General features: G+C 58.0%; 9 protein-coding genes across 9 annotated transcripts; 3 read left to right on the top strand and 6 right to left on the bottom strand.

The window, feature by feature from the left end:
* Window positions 1-1,717: 1,717 nt before the first annotated feature.
* On the bottom strand, window positions 1,718-2,346 carry SDRG_11259 (hypothetical protein). The gene has a single exon (XM_008617290.1). The coding sequence runs from the start codon at window positions 2,301-2,303 to the stop codon at window positions 1,779-1,781; it is 525 nt and encodes a 174-aa protein (XP_008615512.1). The 5' UTR covers window positions 2,304-2,346; the 3' UTR covers window positions 1,718-1,778.
* Window positions 2,347-4,073: 1,727 nt separating this feature from the next.
* SDRG_11258 (hypothetical protein) lies at window positions 4,074-5,192 on the bottom strand. Its single transcript, XM_008617289.1, has 6 exons — window positions 4,919-5,192; window positions 4,753-4,875; window positions 4,590-4,706; window positions 4,393-4,545; window positions 4,239-4,349; window positions 4,074-4,195 (listed from the first exon to the last, which is right to left on the bottom strand). The coding sequence occupies exons 1-6, from the start codon at window positions 5,168-5,170 to the stop codon at window positions 4,112-4,114; spliced, it is 840 nt and encodes a 279-aa protein (XP_008615511.1). The 5' UTR covers window positions 5,171-5,192; the 3' UTR covers window positions 4,074-4,111.
* A 458-nt stretch (window positions 5,193-5,650) lies between these two features.
* SDRG_11257 (hypothetical protein) lies at window positions 5,651-8,098 on the top strand. The gene is made up of 3 exons (XM_008617288.1): window positions 5,651-6,814; window positions 6,860-7,740; window positions 7,789-8,098. The coding sequence occupies exons 1-3, from the start codon at window positions 5,719-5,721 to the stop codon at window positions 8,008-8,010; spliced, it is 2,199 nt and encodes a 732-aa protein (XP_008615510.1). The 5' UTR covers window positions 5,651-5,718; the 3' UTR covers window positions 8,011-8,098.
* An 85-nt stretch (window positions 8,099-8,183) lies between these two features.
* SDRG_11256 (hypothetical protein) lies at window positions 8,184-10,176 on the top strand (the record flags this gene model as incomplete). The annotated part of the gene is made up of 4 exons (XM_008617287.1): window positions 8,184-8,875; window positions 8,918-9,200; window positions 9,248-9,583; window positions 9,628-10,176. The coding sequence occupies 4 exons, from the start codon at window positions 8,184-8,186 to the stop codon at window positions 10,174-10,176; spliced, it is 1,860 nt and encodes a 619-aa protein (XP_008615509.1).
* Window positions 10,177-10,213: 37 nt separating this feature from the next.
* On the bottom strand, window positions 10,214-11,110 carry SDRG_11255 (hypothetical protein; the record flags this gene model as incomplete). Its single annotated transcript, XM_008617286.1, has 1 exon — window positions 10,214-11,110. The coding sequence occupies one exon, from the start codon at window positions 11,108-11,110 to the stop codon at window positions 10,214-10,216; it is 897 nt and encodes a 298-aa protein (XP_008615508.1).
* Window positions 11,111-11,377: 267 nt separating this feature from the next.
* Window positions 11,378-13,456, bottom strand: SDRG_11254 (hypothetical protein; the record flags this gene model as incomplete). Its single annotated transcript, XM_008617285.1, has 10 exons — window positions 11,378-11,462; window positions 11,505-11,568; window positions 11,610-11,739; window positions 11,780-12,079; window positions 12,126-12,270; window positions 12,317-12,456; window positions 12,508-12,609; window positions 12,655-12,769; window positions 12,815-12,921; window positions 12,968-13,456. 10 exons carry the CDS (start codon window positions 13,454-13,456, stop codon window positions 11,378-11,380), a joined length of 1,677 nt encoding a protein of 558 aa, XP_008615507.1.
* Window positions 13,457-13,947: 491 nt separating this feature from the next.
* Window positions 13,948-14,799, bottom strand: SDRG_11253 (hypothetical protein). The gene is made up of 3 exons (XM_008617284.1): window positions 14,534-14,799; window positions 14,296-14,492; window positions 13,948-14,247 (listed from the first exon to the last, which is right to left on the bottom strand). The coding sequence occupies exons 1-3, from the start codon at window positions 14,737-14,739 to the stop codon at window positions 14,009-14,011; spliced, it is 642 nt and encodes a 213-aa protein (XP_008615506.1). The 5' UTR covers window positions 14,740-14,799; the 3' UTR covers window positions 13,948-14,008.
* Window positions 14,800-14,935: 136 nt separating this feature from the next.
* Window positions 14,936-17,363, bottom strand: SDRG_11252 (hypothetical protein). The gene is made up of 5 exons (XM_008617283.1): window positions 16,735-17,363; window positions 16,290-16,690; window positions 15,917-16,238; window positions 15,504-15,869; window positions 14,936-15,458 (listed from the first exon to the last, which is right to left on the bottom strand). The coding sequence occupies exons 1-5, from the start codon at window positions 17,342-17,344 to the stop codon at window positions 15,124-15,126; spliced, it is 2,034 nt and encodes a 677-aa protein (XP_008615505.1). The 5' UTR covers window positions 17,345-17,363; the 3' UTR covers window positions 14,936-15,123.
* Window positions 17,364-18,359: 996 nt separating this feature from the next.
* Window positions 18,360-20,515, top strand: SDRG_11251 (hypothetical protein). Its single transcript, XM_008617282.1, has 7 exons — window positions 18,360-18,512; window positions 18,556-19,473; window positions 19,518-19,669; window positions 19,719-19,844; window positions 19,890-20,171; window positions 20,214-20,305; window positions 20,352-20,515. The coding sequence occupies exons 1-7, from the start codon at window positions 18,400-18,402 to the stop codon at window positions 20,472-20,474; spliced, it is 1,806 nt and encodes a 601-aa protein (XP_008615504.1). The 5' UTR covers window positions 18,360-18,399; the 3' UTR covers window positions 20,475-20,515.
* Window positions 20,516-20,612: the final 97 nt, after the last annotated feature.

Below are 20,612 nucleotides of genomic sequence, written 5' to 3'. Positions count from 1 at the left end.
CTTTAATGAAAGTCGTCACCCAATGCCAACCATTCGAGCTCCTTTACAAGACAAATATCTAATGCCTAGCATTGACAGTCAAGACAAACAATTCCTACGAGCCCACCCCGCACGGGACCTGTTTGTGCTTTCTCTTCGCTGATGCTATTCGGGTCCACAAGCACTTGCAATTTCGTGGTTTCCATCAAAGAAACCGCGCGCGCAAAGTGTTTCGAAGCAAAGAGCTCGCGGCGATTCACGTTGCACTATCAGCTTAACGGTTGGCAGAAGTGCTGCTATGGCTGACGACTTGAGCGATACGAAGTAGAGCTACGTAATGTACATGCGGTGACGCACAGTCATACCACACCTTTTACTGCACGAAGAACATGAATGGAACGCCTGCAGCAGGCGCCCAAGTGTAGCAGGCGGCCTGCTACCCTTGTGCAACCAGTATGTGGCCAAGGGGCGTCGCATAACGCATGTTTTAGACTACGCATTTGTATACTAGTAAAGGATATATAATGCAGCTCAAAGCAGGAGCCATGTCATGAAGGCATAAACCTGATAACCGCTTGGATATGTTCCGCGAGGACGTGTATATGCATTCAAAGACCGTCGTCCGTGGACGAAGTCCAGCGCCCACCCCTGGCGACACGAGTGATCACGGGGCATACGATTTACGGCGTCAGCGCCTTTCCGACAGAATCCTGCGTGTGTCTGATTTGTTGGCGTTCGGATTTGCAATTGCGACCCAAATACACATCGCGACGCCAGGTTCGCCAGGTTGGTCACAAGCAAACTTCGATCGCGACACTGTCCAAGCTTCTACCCGCTTCTCAGCGTTGACGTGGGAGTCCGACGAGCGCTGATTCCGTCGGTATTTGGTAAGCACTCAAATGCAACGTGCCAATCCCAGCGACAATGCACTGTTCTTTACGAATAGCATCATTGAGGCACCGGTACAGTGTATGTAGATGCTGGGCGAGATTGACTAAACGACCGCCTGAAAATGTAATCTGTCGCTGTCCCTCCCTTCTCCCTCCGGTGCGTTGAACAGCTGGCGGACGGTCGTCTCTTCACAACTACTAAGCATCCTCAAGCATCCTGATACTAACGCGGACGCGAACCTACCACGGTGCATTCGAACGTACTAGTAGGCCGTAATACCCACGCCCCTCGCGGTTCTTGAAGCTTCGTTGTTGTTGAAACGAGTTAAAATCATAACTTGAAGCTTCGTATCGTTCACACCTTTCGCAGTGTCTTGCAGAACGAGTCGAGCACCAAACTCACATGTTTGCTGCTGTCCTCCATGGTCCTTGTACCGTCCATGTCAGCCTCGGCAAAGTGGGCGCGGACCAGGGCTGTTGGTAGCAAAGAAAGGGGTTTTTCGCAAAATATTTGCCCAGAGATCCAGGTCCACACATGCGTGCAGGAGACATGCGCTTGCAAAAGCACAAGCGCTCGTCGTCTGATTCACCACCCACGGGAGCCTTGCTTCTCTCCCTTCCACTCTGTGCGCTTCTTCATCTTCTTCGTTTGCTCCACGTAGGGTGACTCGCACTTGATGCGGCGTGGATCAGCTACGTTCAATGGAGTATATTTGTATAGGGGATAGTGCTTGCATACATCCACGGCGTGGCGCACAAAACTATAGACGTGCAACACCAACCCGTTTTCCCGATATCGGCTATGGTGAGCACAACTTGAATGTTTGAACAAGCGAATACCAGAGCACTAGGCGAAATGAACAAACAGATACGCAGTATAATTTACAACATTTAGTGGGGAGCGCATTATCAAACGGGGGCGTGGAAGCCACAGAGGCCACCCGCTTTGCTGAATTGGTCGCAATCAGGGTGCTTGCAGCGCGGGCCACCGCCGTGTAGCCGGCACAAGCCACCCGACTGCGCCGAAGTTTTGCAGCCATGGAAGCGGCAAACGTTGCCCCCACCGTGGCGAGTGCAGAGACCGCGCGTCCTCGCGTACGAGTTGCAAGAGACAATGACGCACTTGCGCTTCTTGCTGCTGAGCTGCATGTTGTGGCGCGTGCAGAGACCGTCGATGCGCGCGAGCTGCTCACAGTCTGCGATCGAGCACCAACGGTTCTTTTTTGAACGGCGCTCGCTGCCAGAGACGGACGACGCCGACGACTCGTTCGAGTGGGTGAGCATTTCGATGGACATGGTCTGCGCAGGCTTCTCGGTCCACCTGGGCTTTTGGAGCTTGGCGTGGATCAAACAGAGACTGTCGCTCTTGGCGTACCGAGCGCAGTGGGCGACATGGCACAGGCGCATGGCGCGGTCGATCGTGAGGAAGACCATGGCGGAGGCTGGCAAATTTGTAAGTGGAGTGTCCTCCCGTTCGAATTGCGCACCAGATGGTCCGAGTGGCCGTGATGCCTGCCGCTGGCAGGTGCCTTGATCATCATCAAGATTCACCGCATGTTGATGCCACGCCGCACCATCTGCAGCCGCACCGCGTCTGACGTGGCATTGGCGCTGCACACAGAACATTTACCACAAGAGATGTTTCCACGGACAACTTGACCGCCTCTGCGCCATAGCTTGAGAGGCTACAGCAGCGCGATATGCCTTCTCGAGCATGAAAGCTTGTCGTCCTCCGTGATCACCGTCTCCGAGCATCTGCGCAGTGGTCCTCAAGCAGTGCTTGTACGGCCGTGCGTTTGTTGATCTGAGCACCACATGTTGCCACGACGACGACGTCTTTGCCTCATTCTTTTCTCCCATTATAATAGATCCAAGTCAAATCTCAGCCACATCTCAGCCGACGGGATGACACTGCATAGGCTTAGACATTACGAGAGCACTACACACAACATGAACGTACGGCGGCTGCCGACGAAGAACGAGTAGATATGTCCTCAGCCATTCAATGTGTGTCGCCATCACTTGGTTGGGATACGGTGCTAATGGGTGGACAGCTCGTCTCCTGCAGCAACGGAAAGTCGCGGTCGACGCGGGTCAGTAGTACGATGCCCTGCTGGATGTGTGCATAGCGGCGCGCCGGCGCCAACGCAGTGCGTTTTTGGACCAAATCATCCGTGCCTTGACACGCTAGTCACACGGCGTGCCACGTGGCGCGGTGTGTAATTCGTACCACTCTACTTTTAGTCGACCTTATTTTTCCGATCTTGCTTGCCGACTGGCGTATGGTTCGCGCCGTGCGCAGCGCCGAAATGACTCGTCACGCTGCTAATCGCAAGGTCCTCGTCGTCCAGTGCACACACGCAGAACGCGCGGGCCTGTCACCTTCGGTTTGTACATTGCAGTGCTCCCAGCCGCGACTTGATGTTTATTTTTCACAGAAGATTGCACGATCGCATTCACCGTGGGAGGCAGTATGCGAAAAGCGATGACACCGCAGTAGGATACAGAGTGCAAAGGAAGAAGCATCATCGTGTGTACGTAAACGTCTGCTCTACGACTAGCCAGTGCAAAAGTATCTTGGTTTGTCAATTCTGTTTCGAGTACCTTGATCGCATTCCCAGTGCAGTGTAAATTGCTCCTCGTATTACCGGAGTCTCCTCACACGCTTGTACGTATGAACTTGGACGTGGAGGTCCAGACTGTATCTGTGCGATGGTGGTGCCGGGAAGATGTGGAAGCAACTTCCACCCATGTGGCCCTGGTCTGTCCGTTCAAGACACATGTCTTCACACATCGAACCATGCGCAAGTAATTGCTGTGGGTGCCTGGTCGGCGCATCGCGTGCGTTGATTTGAAATGGCACGACGCACCGTCGTAGCGAGTCATCATCCGTAACCTGCGGCACGAGGCAAAAGACAGCGCCTAAGATACTACGACTTGACATCGGCGCTTCATTGTATATTAACCCAGGCCAAGCCGTATTGCGTGAATACCACAATCACGAGCTCTTTACGGACTTCTTCGTAGCAATCATCGCCGAGACTCGTTCTATTCTCAAGCCCGAGGATGTTCACGGTATCCTGGGGGCGAATGCTGGACAAGTGCTCTGGCTGTTGCTTTTGGATACCGGAGCGCGTGGACGCAAGTGCGGCGTAGTGTATCCATTCTACCATCCGCGCACTTCTGTGTACGAAGAGCCGAAAAGAAGCGATCACCGATTACATAAATTACTCGTCTTGTCCCTACATGCTACAGCGGTCGGTGATGGCTTGCGACGCCGCACGCAGACCTTGCATCCACATATCGAATTCGGCCTCCGAGTCTGTCTACACGGCATCCATGATACAGACGCTCAGAATGTAGACATACCGAAAAGTAGTAGGTGCGCTCCTCGGGCTTGAGCTGTGTGAGCTTGAAGGTAGTGGCCGGACTGTTCATGTAGCGCACTTCGTCGGGCGCGACGTCTTCGATGAGGCAGCGCTAGCGACACATGAGACGATACACATCGAGTAGCATAGCGCACCGTGAGGTACACGACGCCGAGGCGCAGCGGCGCCATGCGATCCGTGCCCATGTAGTACGAGAGCACGCCGTTGTGCAGCGTGCACCAGTGCGGTTGCCACGTGTCCAGTTGGCAACCCGCGATCCACTCTTCGAGGTCCCGCGTCGTTGGCGCCTAGAAATACCCGTGGACACGAGCCGACTGCTGGGTACTTGTACGATAAAGTAAAAGGTTCTGCTCTCCGTCGCGACTTGGTCGATCTTGAAGACGAACGAGTTGTACGGGATGTCGGTGAGCTCGGCTTTGTATTGGTCGCAGACTTCGACCGTCGCGCCCTACCAACACATCCATGCAGAACCGCGTGGGACGGAGATAACGGACCATGAGATCGATTACACCAAGGCACATGCGCGACTGGTTGACGTCTTCGGGCGCCTTGTAGTAGTAGACAAAGCCATTGTACAGGACGCACCAGCGACTCTTCCAGCTCTTGACCCACGCGCCCTAAGATCTGATCGTCTACATGTATCTCGCATCCACAACATACGCGCTTGGTGAGCCAGCCCATGCGCGCGCGCTTCGTGTCAATGTACGGCGGCTCGACGCGCTTCTTGGCGAGGAGGTGCGAGAGGATCGACTGGTTCGCCGTGTTTTCCATGAGCCGGCCCGTGTGCAAGACGATGTCATTGTTGTTGTCGCCGCTGCGGCGCGTGTACGAGTGGCAGATGCGTCCGAGGCGTAGGACGCCGTCCGTCACCGGCGCCTGGTCCGTCACCGACGCCCGGCGCATTGTGCTCATCGCTCTCGATCCGCCGAAATGGACTTCGCCACTTGCCATTGGCTGCGCCCATATGTCACGCTGCGATACAGCCAATCAACGTGCAGCGGCGCCGTGGCACCAATCACGGCGCGATGATCTTGCCAATCGGCGCAAAATTTCGAGGACGCCACGCCAACCTCCAACAGTTGATCTCGACCTTTCACAACGCATAAACCTTCGTCATCATCTCCGCCTCCAAGCGCGTCCCATGGTGCGTGTGTGAAGGTCCGTCGAACGTGCGCTCGTAAGAAGAGTCTGATCGCACTGAACCTGCTGCGAGGTCGGCGACCGAAGCGCATGGTTTTAGCGTCGGTCGCCACTACCGCAATACAAAATAGTGGTAGAAAAATGCGTACAAGAACCGGGTTTTATCGTCGAGCTGACCGCGTCCGGACTGTATCCGGATGATTCCATTGTGGGTAATGGTCGCGTCCGGATACGAATACAAAGTGCAAGAGACGGGTATCCGGCCACCGGGTCGGGTCGAGCGTGCACAAGTCAAGTTGGAAGCAATCGAACCCAGCAGCATGGCCATTCTCTTTGGCATGGAGTTGAGCCCGACGATGGCCGGCGTCGTGTATGGGCTCCTGGGTCTCGCGCTTCTGCTTCTTATCGGCGCCATCGTCTACTACTGGAATTACGCCAAGCGCATTGAGCGCTTCCTCCAGAACGACAACCGCAACAACAACATGCTGCGCCAGGACCTCATCGACACGTTCGTGGCGCGTGGCGAGGAAGAGTGGCCGTGTTCCATTTGCTTCCACGACAACCACCCGAGCAAGAAGGAGTGCGTCATGTGCGGTACGCCGCAGGTCGTCATTGCGCCCAACATGCCTCGCCCATCTGGCTTGCGCAAGTCGGACTTTGTACGCCCCGAGCTCAACCGGTCCAAGTCCACGGTCCTCGACCAGCAAAGCCGAATCCGATCCTTCCACGTACGGCGCCTCAAGCAGATGAACCTAACTGCGCGCCAAAAAGCAGCGATGCGCCGTCACCTCTGGCGCCGGAAGAAGGGCCCGGACGGCCAGATGCACTGGGTGCGCATCGACGCCGACGAGAACGACCCGACGCGCGAAAGCACGGTTGACATGGAGCTTATGGACCCCAACCACCACGAGATTGACATCATGAGCCCGATCTCCAACACGGGCTCGTCGGTCGAGGGGCACGACCCGTACGAGGCGCACGTCGCGCTGGCGATGCGCGACCTCGGCTACGACGACGAGACAGGCACGACGCCTTTCCGGCCGCTTCGAGCAACGGCGCTCAAGCAGCTTGAAGAGGCCGAGGAGCGCACGAGTATGTTTCACAGCGGTGTCATGCCCGACTTCCTTGGCGGGTTTGGCTACGGCAAGGGCCAGCTCCAGCTCCCCGTTGTCTCGGAAGAGGACCGTCGCAACAACTTTACAACCTTGTCGACGGGGTACGTCCGGCATGAAAACGCGGACGGCGGCATGGAGTTTGCACCTGCGACGGCCGTGGCCGTTGGCGAGTCGCGCCAGCTCGACTGCGAAGACGACCTCGAAGAGATTGCGGCGCTCACCTTCCAGGAGAAGAACCGGTGGTTTCTCGAGCAAGTCCAGAAGCGCTGGCGCAAGTACGACGAAGGCCACATCCAGTTTGGTGCGTCCCGTGTCTGGTCTGATGTACTAACATCTACGTGTGTAGTGGTGCGACGCGACCACCTCATTGAGGACTCGATGGAGCAGATGCTCAAGTGCCCCGCGTCGCGCTTCTGGGAGCGCCTCCGCATCTTCTTTGAGAACGAACCAGGCCTGGACGCTGGCGGCCTCATCCGCGAGTGGTACGAGCTCCTTAGCGACAAGCTCTTTAGCGAAGAGATGGGTCTCTTCACGGCGACCAAGGGGGCCAACCTCGCGTACTGGATCAACCCCGCGTCCAAGTCGATCCGCGGCGAGGACCACCTACTCTACTACGAGTTTGTGGGCCGGCTCATCGGGAAGGCGCTTATCGAGGGCTTCAACGTCAAGATGTCTCTGGCGCTGCCGCTCATCAAGCACATGCTCGGCGTGCCCATTTCATTCTCAGACCTCGAGTTTCTCGACGAAGAGCTGTACCGCAACTGCCGCTGGCTCAAGAAGAACGACCAAGCCGAGCTGCTATCTCTCGACTTTACCGTCTCGGTCGTCACGCCCGACGGCAAGTACGCGACCGTGGACCTGAAGCCCAACGGCGCCGACATTCCAGTGACGGACGACAACAAGGCCGAGTACCTCGACCTGCTCTTCAAGCACTACATGTTTGAGAGCATGTCGACGCAGCTCGCGGCCTTTCTCAAGGGCTTTTACGAAATCGTCCCGCTCTTCCTCATCTCGGTCTTCGACTACCAAGAGTTTGACCTGCTCCTCTCCGGTATCCCCGACATTGACTGCGGCGACTGGCGCGCGTACAGCGAGGTGCGTTGGGTCAAGCTCGAGCAGCCGACGCCGACGGAAACAGCGGTCGTCAACTGGTTCTGGAGCGTGGTGCAGAGCTTCTCGGGCGAAGAGCGTGCGCGTCTTCTGCAGTTTGCCACGGGCACATCCCGCGTACGTCGACTTCTTCTCGGGGCATTGAGGACTTATAACGTTGTGCAGGTGCCCGTGCAAGGCTTCAAGGCGCTGACGTCGTCGGACGGCCGCGTGCGTCGGTTCACTATTCAGATGGTCAACCGCGGCCCGCCGCCAACGGGCTTAATGCCCAAGGGCCACACGTGCTTCAACCGCATCGACTTGCCGCTGTATACGAGCCAAGACGAGCTTGCAAAGTACCTGACGCTCGTCATCAACATGGAGATCACGGGGTTTTGGTTAGAGTAACGAGTAGGCGTAACTATTATGGACGTTATTGTACAAATGAAAAGCGCGCAGCAGAAGGGCGTCTTGTCCGGTTACGTTTGGCGGTCCGTGTTAGACTTCTCTGAACCGTGTAAGTCACGGTGTTATAACGTGCGCTGGCGCTTCGAAACGTGGAGTTACGGCGAGGCGGAGCGATGGACCGGGCCGCGCTGCTCAAGCACGCGTCGCTGCACAAGGGCCTAACCAACTACGCGGGCCAGAACAACTGCTTCCTCAATGTCATCATCCAGTCGCTCTGGCACCTCGACAGCTTCCGCGTACTCATCTCGACGAGCGACCACGTGCACGGCCTCGGCGAGGCTTGTCTCCTCTGCGAGCTCAAGGAAATCTTCGCCTTCTACGAGTTCAGCGACGAGGACGCACTCGCGCCCGACAACGTGCGCATCGCGCTCGACGTCCTGTACCGCGAGCGCTTCCAAGTCGGGCGCATGGCAGACGCGACCGAGACGCTGGACACGATCCTCGCCTTCATGCACGCCGACCAGTGCCGCAGCGGCGATCTCGCAACCTCGATGCAGATTAAGGACACGACGTGCGAGCCGCGCTGCATTGCGCACGCGCTCTTCGAGGCCGACATGTTTGACGTCCATCACTGCGCAAGCTGCGGCGCAACGTCAGACCCCGACATGTGGAAGGACACGCTGTACCGCGTCTACTTTGCCGAGCTCTACAAGTACGTGGGCGACGAAACGTCGTACTTTACGAGCAGGAAGGCCGATGCGCCAAGCTTCGCGTCCGTCCTCAAAGCACTGCTCAACGACGGTCCGGGCAAGTCGTGCCCGGACGCCGACGCCACGGGCTGCAAGGGGCATTGCCGCGTCGAGCGGTACGACAGAGTCGGTGCACACTGCATAACACTGCATCTTAGGTGGCTGCTCAAGCTTCCAATCGTCTTTGCGATCAGCATCGTGTGGCCCTCCAACAGCGTGGGCGGGAGGGAGCTCAAGGCGTTCGCCAACGTCATTCCGCACGCGCTCGACTTGAGCCACGTGTTCGAGCTCGGCGGCGACGCAGCCGAAGCGCCAAAGGAGGACGCGCAGTACGTGTTTCGCGGCATGGTGTGCTACTACGGCCAGCACTATGTGAGTTTCTTCCGGTCCCAGTCGGGCGACCGCGCGTGGTACCTCTTTGACGACAAGACCGTGCGCACGGTACGTGCTGAGACGATTACGAAATCGCGATCTGATACAAATCTTAGGTGGGTACGTGGCACGATGTGCGGCAGCGAATTGAGCGGGGTTGTTACCAGCCGACCATTCTCTTTTGGGAGAAAGAGACGCTCAAATACGAGGAACTCGAATCGCTCGCCGAGGTTGTGCACCACCGCAAGAGCAGCGTCGACGTCGACGTACGATCGCCGCCGAGTTCCCCAGCGACGCGGCCGACGCTCCCAGCAACAGCCTTTTCCACGCGCATTGAGGACCTTGTGGACCTGGCGCCGCACCTTCCGACGCTCGAGACCATCGATGCGTTAGATGCGCTTGATATTGCGCTCGATATCTCTCGCCCGTCGTCCCCAAATCGGATACCACCGGTGCGCCATTGCTCTCTACACGAATCCAACGAATCATCGCGTAGATGTCGCCAAGCCAATCGACAAGCACGTCGTCGTCGTCGCCATTTAAGACTCCTACGACTCTTCCGATGCTTCAGGCGTCGTCGCCTGCTGTCGTCGCGTCCGTTCCCGCCACCGCGCCCCCGTCCTTGTCCTTGTCACCAAAGAAGCAGCGTCACTTTGTCGTGTTTCAAGGCGCCGAAGCCAACGCCAAGTCGGGGCGGACGCGCATTCGCGTGCAGCTCACGGCCACGGACGGCGGCCTCGGTCTCGTCCTTGCAAAGAAAGACTCGGAAGTGTACGTCTCGGCGCTCGAGAAGAACGCCGCCGGCGAGGCGCTCCCGGCTGAAGCGTGCGGTGCGATCGCCCTACGAGACCGCCTGCTGCGGCTCAACGACGCGGACGTGCACGTCAAGACGTTGTACCAAATCATGGAGGAGCTGATTACGACGTCCGAGCCCGTGACGCTCGAGTTTGAACGGCGGGTACCGTGGCTCTGCGGGGCGTGTACGCTCATCAACGCGACGACGGCGACGACGTGTGGCGCCTGCGACCTGCCGCGCGCGTCCTAAAGCAAATGCTATTCTTGATAATCTGCTATAAATCTGTTTAAACATGCAGTTGCGTGTGGCGGTCGCGGAAGAGGCTCTGGACCTGGTCTTCGAGGGCAGCCAAGTTCTTGGCATCGTCGATGGCCGCTAGCGTCGTCCGCAACGAGTGAAGAAGACCAGCAACTGCAGTTGGCGTCGCAATGGCATCGTCGTCGTCGTCGTCGAGGCTGACGTTGTTATCCGCGTGATGCAGGTTGGCAACCCCGGGCGGCGGTGTCCCGACATCGAGGGCGATGCCGGGGGACCCTACGGCGTCGAGCACGGACACTGCGACCGCAACGCTGCCGTGGCTCTCGAGGATCGAGTCGATGCTTCCCATATGACGCTCGTTGACCTCATTGTCATCGTCCACGTTTTGGTTGTCGCGGGCAATTCGAATGGCTTCCTCAATGACCGCTCGAGGAATGCGCCGGCCGCGGTGCGTGCGCTGGAGCGGGATCCAGAACTTGCGCTTGTCCATCTTGGCGCCGTCAAAGAGGAAGACGATGAGGCTATTGGGCACGGCCTCGCGCGCGTACCCACACGTGCTGCTGCGCGACGCGTTGATGAAGCGGACGACGAGGTCGAGAAGGTCCTGGAACTTCCACTCGCGCAGATGCACGACGTCGGCGTGGCGGTGCATGAGCACCTTGGGCGGGAAGTGCGTGTGCATGTCGCTGTGGAAGGCGCCGCAGAGCGCGCTGTTGTCGCACTCGTGCGCGCCGTTGCGCAGGAGCTGGTCGCGGAAGACGACAAAGTCCGTGTACGTCTTCCCGACGCGGAAGCTGTGGTCCGTCGCCGCGTTGTGCACCTGCAGCACGTACGTCGTCGAGAGGCCCGTCGAGAAGAGCGGTGGCACCTTGGTCTTGATGATCTTGGCGCTCACCTTGGTGAAGATGTTGGTGTCTTTGACCATCTCTGCCGTGTAATGCTACTGCCACTGTAGCACTTTCCAGCATCAAGTTTTTTGTATGGTATACTTAACTTGATACTCACAGCAATCAAAACAGTGTTTCCACATGTCGCAGCCAGTGCTTTGCACGGATCGCCACTGCTCTTCATCGATCGGTCAAACGATGAAATGGTAAATGGTTGGCAGGATTTATACCCGAGGATCCTACTCGATGGCTTGGTCGCTGGCTGGACGCTGGCGACGATACTCATATTCGCTGGCGCGTTTTGGTCACAAGCTGTGGTCGTCCAGCGGGCCCATGTCTGTGTCTTCCATCATCATACTCGTGGGTGCTCCCACCGGCGACGCGATCGGACTAGTCGAGGTATAAGTACTATGCACAAGAGTAATGACCAACCTCATGGGCTGACCGTGCTTGTCAAAGCCGATCTCTCGAAGCACACGCGTCGTCTCGGGCGTCGCTACGCACCTGTCACGAAAGCGAAGCTCAAGGCAAACGTACGTGGCAGCGGGAGACCGAGCAGCGACACGGGCGACGGTGGCACGTTGCTCGACGACGGGCGGTGGCGCTTTTTTGAGTCTGGCCGTACGCGGTCGTCGGTCTCGTCCAGGAAGACCTCTTGCCGAAACATCTACTCGGCGTCACGATCATCCCCTGATAGAGAATGCTACCTCGAACGCCAAGCGGTCGTGGTCGAGCTTTTCTGCTTGTTGTGTAAAGAGGTGGCGCTCCGACTCCATGTTCTCCGCTGTGATGGCCAGCGCCTGCTTTTCGTGCGAGAGCGACTCCATCATATCTTCGAGTTGAGAGAGCTCGAGTCGCGGCTCGCCGCTCGACATCTTGGGCGATGCGTCGTCCAGCGCGAGGTGAATCAAGTGATCTTGCTCCTGAATGATCCGAACCGCGTCACGCAGCTGTGCCTCGAGTGTCGCCACGTGCTTCTCGTGCTTGAGCTCCATGAGGCACCCAATCTACGTCCAACGACTCAGATCGCTCTCAGGTCATGAGGCCTCTTGCCTTTGTCCGAAGACTCTCGAGCCGGTCCTCGATCATCGCGAGCACATTGTTGCCCGACGCGAGGATCGGCATCGTAAAGAGGTTGGTCGCAATGCTTTCGTCGCCGAGCTGCAGCTGCGTCTCGACGTCTTGGGGCATGCCTTGCCTGCACATAGAAATACATCAGAGGTGGCCATTGACAAAGGGTGTACTGGTTCGAAAGCCAGCGCGTCGTGGCCTTGAACTCGGTCGTGAGCTGCTTGAGCTCGCTGTGGAACTTGACCAGTTGTCGGCGCAGCGTGTCGTTCTCGGTCACGAGCGTCGTGTGCTGCTGCTCGTACGACTTGAGCATCTACGACGCCGTGTCATCATCATCCAGTAGCGTGTGAAGACCGGTCAGAACCTTGTTGACGATCGCGTGCTCCCCCTGCGCCCTTTTCTGAGCGTCCTTGCGCAAGCGCAAGCTCTCGGCGCGACCGTTGAGCTCCTTTCCCAGTGCCATACCCTACACAGATTTGTCAGCAAATATACCCATTCACCGCCCTCGTACCCGCTTCTCGGAGCTCGCCTTATTGAGGTGCTGCGTGTACTGCTTCTGAAGGCGTTCGTACTGCACTTCGCTCTTCCGGAGCTGCGCCTTGTAGTTCGAGTCCACGTGCTGCAGCCTGTTCCACGTGAGTCATTTAGAAATGGCACTTCCATCGGCCTACTGGATGCACTTTTTCTCGAGCGCGCGCTTGTCGGCTTGCAGCGCCAGCTTCTCGCGGGCCATCGCTGCGTCCCGCGCCGCAAGCAAGTTCTCCAGGTCTGCGTTCCTCTATCCAGACACATACATTTCCGACATGGTCAAATGGAGCAAGTACTTTGCGCTCGGTCTCGAGGTGGATGTTGGCGATCTGCAGCTGGCTTGCCTTGCGCGCAACGTCTTTCTCGAGCCTGGCAAACTGCTCGGTGAGCTCGTCGTTGCGCAAGACCTCTTCCCGGCGCGATTGCAGGAGCCAGTGAATGCAGTCCATGGTCCGCCGAACCTCGTCTTCGGACGACGATGTCGCGAACCGCAGGGCGCGGACCGGCAGCGCGCGTACGCCAACGTGCTGCAACTCGATCTGCCGGTTGAGGTACACTGCGTTGTCCTCGAGGGAGTTGTACTCGGGCAGTTGCCACGGCTTGGTATCGCCCCATCGCACCGCGTCGGTTGGCGCTGCTGTCATGGCTGTCGCCGGCGCGCTGCTTCCATGGAGGTCGTCGCCGGCGGTCGGCGTGGCGTCGGCGGGCGTTTGCAGGAAGACATCGCCAAAGTCCATGACGTACCCCCGACCCGACGTCGTCGTGACCACGCCGTCCGGATCCATCGTGTTTTGAAAATACAAACGCCTCGCGTTTTATTGGCCATAATCTCATCTTTTGGGCCAATCACCGGCCTTCACAACCGAATCGAGGCGCCAACCGGTTACAAGTACGTCGGCCTTTTTCCAGTGACGATGACAGAGTTGCACTCGTGTCAGTGTCAAGTTGTTCGAACCGAAAAGCTCAAGCAAACCCTGGAGCGTTAAATCGTAGCTGCACAACTCGATGCATGGCTGCTCCTCATCCAACTCATCAGTCATGGCGGATCGCTAACGTTAGTACCACAGACGACGACTGCAACAGAGCACCGAGCGTTGACTGTACCGATGCCACGTCGTCGACCATCATCTCACCAAAGTAGCGTCGTGCGACCGACCTGAGCTCGCCGCTGCAGCACATCGAATGCTCATTTCCGACGAGTCCTATAGCAAAGTCGACCGTGCCGCCTTGCTGCCGCATGACCGTCCATCGATCCAAAGCTGTGAAAGCCTGTGGACGCTGAAAACTCACAAAGCACAACCGTTTATGTCTAACCAACGTCATGTTGGCGGTCGTCTTTACTTGGGCTGGTTAACCGACGGCAAGTTGACCGACTCTTGCCAGAACGGCGCCTGCGACGCGTGAGCAGCAGCGTCCCATTGGCTGTTCTTCTCCTTCGTCGCTTCTTCCCAGGCCACGAAGCCCTTGACGATCGCAGGCTCGTCACCGAGGACCGGCAGCGTCACGCCGAGGGCCTCGGCCGCTTCGGCCATGCTCACCGTCTTCTTGCCGCGCTTGAAGATCGCGCGCGTGAGCCCTACGCTTGGACGTTTCATCGCCGTCCCGACCGCACGCGGATTCGTACCTTCGGCGTACAGAGCGCCGGTCTTGGGGCACACAAACTGGTGCGAGATGTAGCTCCACTTGTCGTCCCAGTGGATCATTTGCGTGTGAATCTCGTACGGCGCAAAGGGCGCGATGGACCGGCGGTACCGGATCGACTGCGACGCAACGATAAACATCCAGCGGCGCTGAAATGCGAGACCGAGGAGTCCGCTGAGCCTACTCAACGCGTCAGCTTTGAAACTCTACGTGAAGCGTACCCCGTCATGTGCCAGCGCGCGAGCTCCATGTTGTACAGGTACGACGAGTTGTTGAGGTGCAAATTGAGGTCGATGTCGAGGAACCCGCTGCGCGCCTTCCACACGTGGCGGCGCGTGATGGCGACGTCAGCCAGCGCCGCCTTGTCCCGCGTCAGCGCTCGCGTGAAGAGGCCCGCCGCAATGTTCCAGAGCGAGCGACCCACCATCGTCTTGTGACCCGACCTTGGAAATCGGCGACTGGCGCCACGGACCGTTCCTGGTTGCTGTTGACGCAACTTTTGATGTATTTTAAATAGCTAGCGATTTGTATTCAACATCAGTATTTTTATATCCACCAATGGCATCACGCCATTGGAAAGATATGGAAATCGCCAGACGTCCGCAACTCGTTCGCGCTAGATATGGCCAAGTTGTTCATCATTTTATGGTTTACTAGACGTTGCTGCTGATGAAATACTAGTTACAAACCGCTGGAACGTGAGGCGGATGACTACAGGCGCAATCACTCGGTTGCGACGATTCGTAGAAGACCACGGATGTGTCGCCATGCATTATATACTATCGTTCCTGTTTCTGATAATCTTTGGTGTTTAGGACGCCGGCGCCTCCACAAACGGCTTGCGCGTGTACGCCCCAACGAGCGGGTTCTCGACGCCGTCGACGTGGTTGTTGAAGTCCATGAGCTTGAAGAGCACTTCCTCTTCCGGCGACTTGCCCTCGCTCTGGCCGCCGTACTCGACCGGAATGTTCTCGACCGGAATGCGCTTGACGAGCGCCTCGAAGATCGCGCTCTTGCCGCGGACGATCGTCACCTTCTCGCGCGTGACCTCGTCGATCATGCCCTGCACGACCTTCCAGATCATGTTGAACCACATGGGCACGTTGACTACAAAGATGTACGCGCAGCGCTCCGGGTAGTGTTTGCCTACAATCGTATGTATCAATGTATCGAGTGTCGACATCCAAGTACCTGTAAACGACGACGCCTTCCGGATGTAATCGACGACTTCGCCGCCAAAGTCGGCCATGCCAATGCCTTCGACGTCGATGACCGTGATGCACTTTTGGTTGTCGTCCTTCTCGACGACGCGCCAGAGAAACTCCGAGATCATCGTGTAGTTGCGAATGAGGTTCTCGAGTGTGACACCTTCGGCGCGAAGCAGCTTGAGGTCGATCTTGCCCGGCTTCTCGTAGTAGACAGGTTCGTTGTGCAGGCCGCGCTTGTGGTAGTAGTGCGGGTAGTTTTGCTTGATGAGACGGAAGAACGGCATGGGCTCGTCGAGAATACCGTCGACACCCTCCTCCTTGCGCCACGCGAGCGTGTCCTCCCAGCGCACTAGAGGCAACATCTCAGACGCACTTCTCAATGGCGTGGGTTCGTACCGAGGGCCGCGGCGGGGTCGCCCTTGACAGCGTTCATGTACCGCTTCGGCACGGGCGGTGACTCGCCTTTGGTGCTGGCGACAACGTTAACTGCAGGCGCCACAGGTCCCTCGGCGTCACGCCGGAAGACGTATTGCAGCAGCACGAGCTTCTTCGTACCGGGCGCGGCCAATTCCTGCGCCGACGTCGTCGACGATGGCTTCTTGGGCGTTGCTTGGTTGCCTGAAAGCAGGAGAAACATCGCCGGGGTCCAAATACAGGCTGCGAGCGCGACGGCGATCCACTGGTGCACGAGGCCGGAGCGCTTGAGCAGCGCGAGGATCTACACAAGTAGCAGACGTCAGGCTTGGGTTAGGCTCGCGCAGCAACGTACAACGGACGAAATGACCACAAGAATCGAGACCTTGTGCACCGGGGTGTCCTGGAGCTTTTGCGCCAGCGCCTGCGTCATCGGCACAGACGGTTCGGGTGCGCGGTACGCAGGCGACGACGGGTCCGGCGCGACCTGCAAGCTGAGCTGGACACCACCCGGGCCATTGGTCAGCGGGACGTAGAGAGGGCCCGACGAGTTTTGGCTGTCACGGACCAAGTCTTGCACAAGCTCGGGCGTCAAGAGGAGCGTCTTGTCGTGGCTAAAGCGCACCTCGATTGTCTTGTCTTCGGTCGTAATGTCAATCGGCTGCCCAAACTGATAGCCCGAGAGAATCTTGGACTTGAGTCGCACTTGCTTCACTTGGAGCTTGGGCGGCGCGATCGTGCAGTGGAGGTCGTGGCCTGCAATACATAAGTCCACACGTTCTTGGCACAGTTCGATATACCTTTGCCGTCGCAGCAAATGTAGCCGCCGAGAATCGACGACGTCGGCTTCTTGAAGTTGGTGAGGCGCTTGTTGTACGCGCGCACGTGGCGGTTGGCGTCCTCGACGTCAATGACGATCGAGTCCCCAAAGTGCACAAAGAGCGACGTCGATTGCGGGCCCTTGGGGTTCGGATGGAAGCTCACAAACATCTCGCCGGGCGTCTGGCGCGGGCGTGGACCAACATAGCCCGTGATGCCACCCGTCTTGTTGTTCCAGACTTCGTCGTTCTGATTCACGAGCACGAGTGTGTGGCCAAACTGGACGGGCGACCCGAGCTTGTGCGTCTTGCTCGGGTCCAGCACCGTGTACTCATCCTCCTTGAAGAGATGTTCCTGCGACGGCCCAAGCGGTGGCACGCAGTTGAGGATGCCATGCTTTCCCTTCTTCTCGTAGACGCCGAGCCCGACATCGGTGGGCGCGCTCGCACTGTGATACGAGCTCGCCGCCATGAGGCGCAGCTGCTGACCGTAGAGCAGGACGCCCTGCGGGATCGGGACGAGGACCGGCGCGCTTGAGACCGCGCTGGTCGCGGTGCTTGACGGTCGCGACGACGCCGCCGACGTGCTCATGCTGCTGCGGACCTTGTCGGGAAATGAAAAATCGTTACATCCCAGCGAGATACGAGTATCGTAAAATGAACAAGTTTTATTACGCATACAAAAAGCAAGATATGGGCGATGAAAACAGTTAAATGACGTCGAGTCCACGTGGAATCTGTGGAGCGCAACGCTTTTTATGACTGGATGTTTGTATGCAACGCGCCTCGTTTTAAAGAATCCGCACCGCCACCAGACTGCTGCCTTCTTGAAGCTGCCACGACGTTAGCAGCTCCCTGTCAACGTCAGCGAAATAAGGATCGATCTTGGCATGGGTATTCCCAGAGTACTAGGTACTAGAAGTACTAGATGCAGCTAATGTGAGAGATTCGGTGACGCCGACAGTGGCAGGGACCAGCATTACCACCGCAAACCGCGCGGCCGGTCGCGGCCGGTCTCTACCGGCTCCTGCGCATGGCGTCAACGCTCACTTTCATGCGGCCGCGCTGCTTCGCGGCATACTAGTAGTAGGGCCACAACAGTCGTTCAAAGACCGGCCATTGGAACATAACTTTCGACTTGCTGCACACTCGGAGTCTACGACACGCAGATGAGCTGTCGTCCGATTGGTGGCGGAGCGCATGCGTGGGCAGAATGAATGCAGTACCGACCTTACTCGTAAGGAGGCGATCAACGTCGCCGAGAGGTTTCGTCCACTGACAAAGTTGAACGACAGGTGACGACTGGCGGAGCATTCGCTCTGGCTTGGGTACACGGGCATTCATTAAGGTCTTGCCTGTCTGCAACAAAGCCTATGCGGCTATTTCAGGCCCTTGCTCGCAAGACTGCTCTGCGAGGAGGCAAAGCTTGCTTGCAGATCTGCGAGCAAGACGGTCAGGACAGAATCCGGAAATGTAGCCAATCATACTCCAGCGTACTGCTCGCAAGCAGTTCCATCGATTTGATTGGTCACATTCAAGATTTGCATGGCATATCCTCCAATCCGAGGGCATGTCGATCAGGGGTTGACTGCCATTTATTACGGTATCCGGACGCTCGCCTGACGGCAACTCGACCCAGAATCCACAATGGCCACGATGAGCGCGAACGCGTTTGCGATGTTCTTGACGCACCACGAGGCGCAGCTCCGCGGCGCTGCGATCCCCGAGCACCTCTGGCCGTCGCTCTTCCAGAAGCTCAGGTTTGCTTCTCTCTCATATACACGCGTCTCATACGCGCTGTAGCAACGAAATCTTTGACGCTGGCAACTACTTTCAGCTCGCGGCCGACGAAGACGGCGACTTGCACGCGGTGGCGTTGCAGGACATTGCCGCGGCGGACGCCGATGCCGTCTTCCTCATCGACCATGCGTGGACGTACACGACGGACAACGACCAGGCGCGCGTGGCGCTCATGACGGCGCCGTCGCTCTTGCCGCGCATGGAGGCGCTCATGCAGCTGCCGGTGGACGAGTCGGCGACGACCCACGACCGCGCGACGGCCGTGCTCCGGGCCATGTGGCGCTACGCCAACTCGTACCGCCTCGGGCACCTCCGCCCCGAAGAGGCCGCGACAATCTGGTACATCATGGACGAGTTTGGGTCTGCGATCGAGCACGCGGACGCGCCCACCTTTCGCATGGCGCCCTTCTACTACGCGCCGGCGCAGTGCGCGTTCTCGATCCTGTGGCCGATCGAAGATGTCGAGGCCGGCGACTTTGCGTCCCTTGCGTACGCGACGGCGGCGACCGACGACGTCCGCATCGCGCTTCTCGCCGGCATCTTCTTCCCCAGCGGCGAAGAGTACGTGGCGCAACTCCCGGCCATCTGCGCGGCGCGCCAGCTTCGCCAGACAAGCATCTACGACGCCCAGGCGACGCGCGACGACGAGGTCGTGAGCGCGTCGGCGAGCGTCCGGACGCCGGCGTCGTCGTGGGCGCTGCCGATCAAGGTGTGCACGGACCTCAAGCTCATGAAGGAGTTTCTGGACGACCCGAACTTTGTGTTTGTCGACAACGAAGTCGACGCCAACGTCGTGTGGCCGACGCGCCACATCAAGGACTACGTCTCGCTCGAGGCCAACGAGAACGTCAAGGTCTTCAACCAGTTCCCGAACGAGAAGGTCCTCACGTGCAAGGACCTCCTCTACGAGACGTGCAAGCGGTACGCACCAGCTAAAGACGTGTAGTCTTATCCGATCCTTGTAGCGCGTGCAACAACCAGCAGCCGCCGTTCATGGCGCTGACGTACAACATGGAGTCGGAACTCCCCGAGCTCATGCAAGAGTACGTCCGGCGCGACGCTGCTGGCGAAGACAATGTGTGGATCTGCAAGCCGTGGAACCTCGCGCGGTCGCTCGGTACGCCGCTAATTTGCGTCGACGCAAATGCTGACGTATTCGGCTGTAGATACGACGATTGCGACGTCGTCGGCCAACCTCGCCAAGCTGGCGCAGACAGGCCCCAAGGTTGCGTGCAAGTACATTACGCAGCCGCTTTTGATCAAGGAGCGCAAGTTCGACTTCCGCTTCCTCGGTAACCTCGCCCCTTCTGCATTCGATGGTCTTATCTCTAAACCAGTCATGGTCGTCAACACGCAGCCGCTCGAGCTGTACGTGAGCGGCGTCTACTGGCTGCGTATCGCCAACAAGCCATTCACGATGGACAACTTTGACGACTTCCAAAAGCACTTCACCGTCATGAACTACACCGACTACGGCGTCGAGATCATGCACAACCAAGAATTCGAAGACCAGTTTGCGCGCGAGTACCCGAGCCAGGACTGGGCGATCGTCAAGGCCGACATCTTTAACGCCATCAAGGCGCTCTTCGCGGCGGCCACGTCGCACCCCGCGCCCCAGGGTACATGAGCACGTCGAAGCATTCGTCGCTTACAGTGTTTAGGGCTGGGCCACTCCAACAAATCGCGTGCGCTGTACGGAGTCGACGTGATGCTCGAGTGGCACGACGAAGTCATTCACCCGGTCGTCCTCGAGGTTCGGTTTTGTCTCCCTATACGCTTGCAACTAATTGATGAGTTAGTGCAACTTCCATCCCGACTGCACGCGCGCGTCGCGCTACTTTCCCAAGTTTTTCAACGACTTGCTCAACGTCCTCGTCCTTAACAAGCCCGAAGCGACTGTGTACGGCGCGACCAAGTTGTAAATTCTAATTCAGATTTGGATTCGGTTTCAGTGGATCAGCCAGCTCGCGTAGACGCTACTCAACATTACAGGCCTCCAACATACATGTACCCGACTCGGTGTCCAAGCATCCTCGAAGAACCCTCGATGAGGTCTCCGT

Source organism: Saprolegnia diclina (genome assembly GCF_000281045.1).
Source record: "Saprolegnia diclina VS20 unplaced genomic scaffold supercont1.40, whole genome shotgun sequence".
Classification (NCBI taxonomy): Eukaryota; Oomycota; class Saprolegniomycetes; order Saprolegniales; family Saprolegniaceae; genus Saprolegnia; species Saprolegnia diclina.
The sequence above is the reverse complement of the archived record's forward strand: the minus strand, read 5'-3'. Positions and strand labels throughout refer to the sequence as shown.

What these genes read in the sequence shown, in the direction of transcription:
- SDRG_11259 (XM_008617290.1), bottom strand. Translation starts at nt 2,303, where the DNA reads ATGGTCTTCCTCACGATCGACCGCGCCATGCGCCTGTGCCATGTCGCC.
- SDRG_11258 (XM_008617289.1), bottom strand. Translation starts at nt 5,170, where the DNA reads ATGAGCACAATGCGCCGGGCGTCGGTGACGGACCAGGCGCCGGTGACG. An exon ending in TTGGTGTAATCGATCTCATG is followed by an intron (nt 4,707 to 4,752) that starts GTCCGTTATCTC and finishes ATGTGTTGGTAG; the next exon opens with GGCGCGACGGTCGAAGTCTG. An exon ending in GCAGAACCTTTTACTTTATC is followed by an intron (nt 4,546 to 4,589) that starts GTACAAGTACCC and finishes GGGTATTTCTAG; the next exon opens with GCGCCAACGACGCGGGACCT.
- SDRG_11257 (XM_008617288.1), top strand. Translation starts at nt 5,719, where the DNA reads ATGGCCATTCTCTTTGGCATGGAGTTGAGCCCGACGATGGCCGGCGTC. An exon ending in CGAAGGCCACATCCAGTTTG is followed by an intron (nt 6,815 to 6,859) that starts GTGCGTCCCGTG and finishes CTACGTGTGTAG; the next exon opens with TGGTGCGACGCGACCACCTC. An exon ending in TTGCCACGGGCACATCCCGC is followed by an intron (nt 7,741 to 7,788) that starts GTACGTCGACTT and finishes AACGTTGTGCAG; the next exon opens with GTGCCCGTGCAAGGCTTCAA.
- SDRG_11253 (XM_008617284.1), bottom strand. Translation starts at nt 14,739, where the DNA reads ATGGTGGGTCGCTCGCTCTGGAACATTGCGGCGGGCCTCTTCACGCGA. An exon ending in GCGCGCTGGCACATGACGGG is followed by an intron (nt 14,493 to 14,533) that starts GTACGCTTCACG and finishes CGCGTTGAGTAG; the next exon opens with GCTCAGCGGACTCCTCGGTC. An exon ending in CGGCGCTCTGTACGCCGAAG is followed by an intron (nt 14,248 to 14,295) that starts GTACGAATCCGC and finishes GTCCAAGCGTAG; the next exon opens with GGCTCACGCGCGCGATCTTC.
- SDRG_11252 (XM_008617283.1), bottom strand. Translation starts at nt 17,344, where the DNA reads ATGAGCACGTCGGCGGCGTCGTCGCGACCGTCAAGCACCGCGACCAGC. An exon ending in CATTTGCTGCGACGGCAAAG is followed by an intron (nt 16,691 to 16,734) that starts GTATATCGAACT and finishes TATGTATTGCAG; the next exon opens with GCCACGACCTCCACTGCACG. An exon ending in CGACCCCGCCGCGGCCCTCG is followed by an intron (nt 15,870 to 15,916) that starts GTACGAACCCAC and finishes TGTTGCCTCTAG; the next exon opens with TGCGCTGGGAGGACACGCTC.
- SDRG_11251 (XM_008617282.1), top strand. Translation starts at nt 18,400, where the DNA reads ATGGCCACGATGAGCGCGAACGCGTTTGCGATGTTCTTGACGCACCAC. An exon ending in GTCGCACCCCGCGCCCCAGG is followed by an intron (nt 20,172 to 20,213) that starts GTACATGAGCAC and finishes TACAGTGTTTAG; the next exon opens with GGCTGGGCCACTCCAACAAA. An exon ending in TTCACCCGGTCGTCCTCGAG is followed by an intron (nt 20,306 to 20,351) that starts GTTCGGTTTTGT and finishes TTGATGAGTTAG; the next exon opens with TGCAACTTCCATCCCGACTG.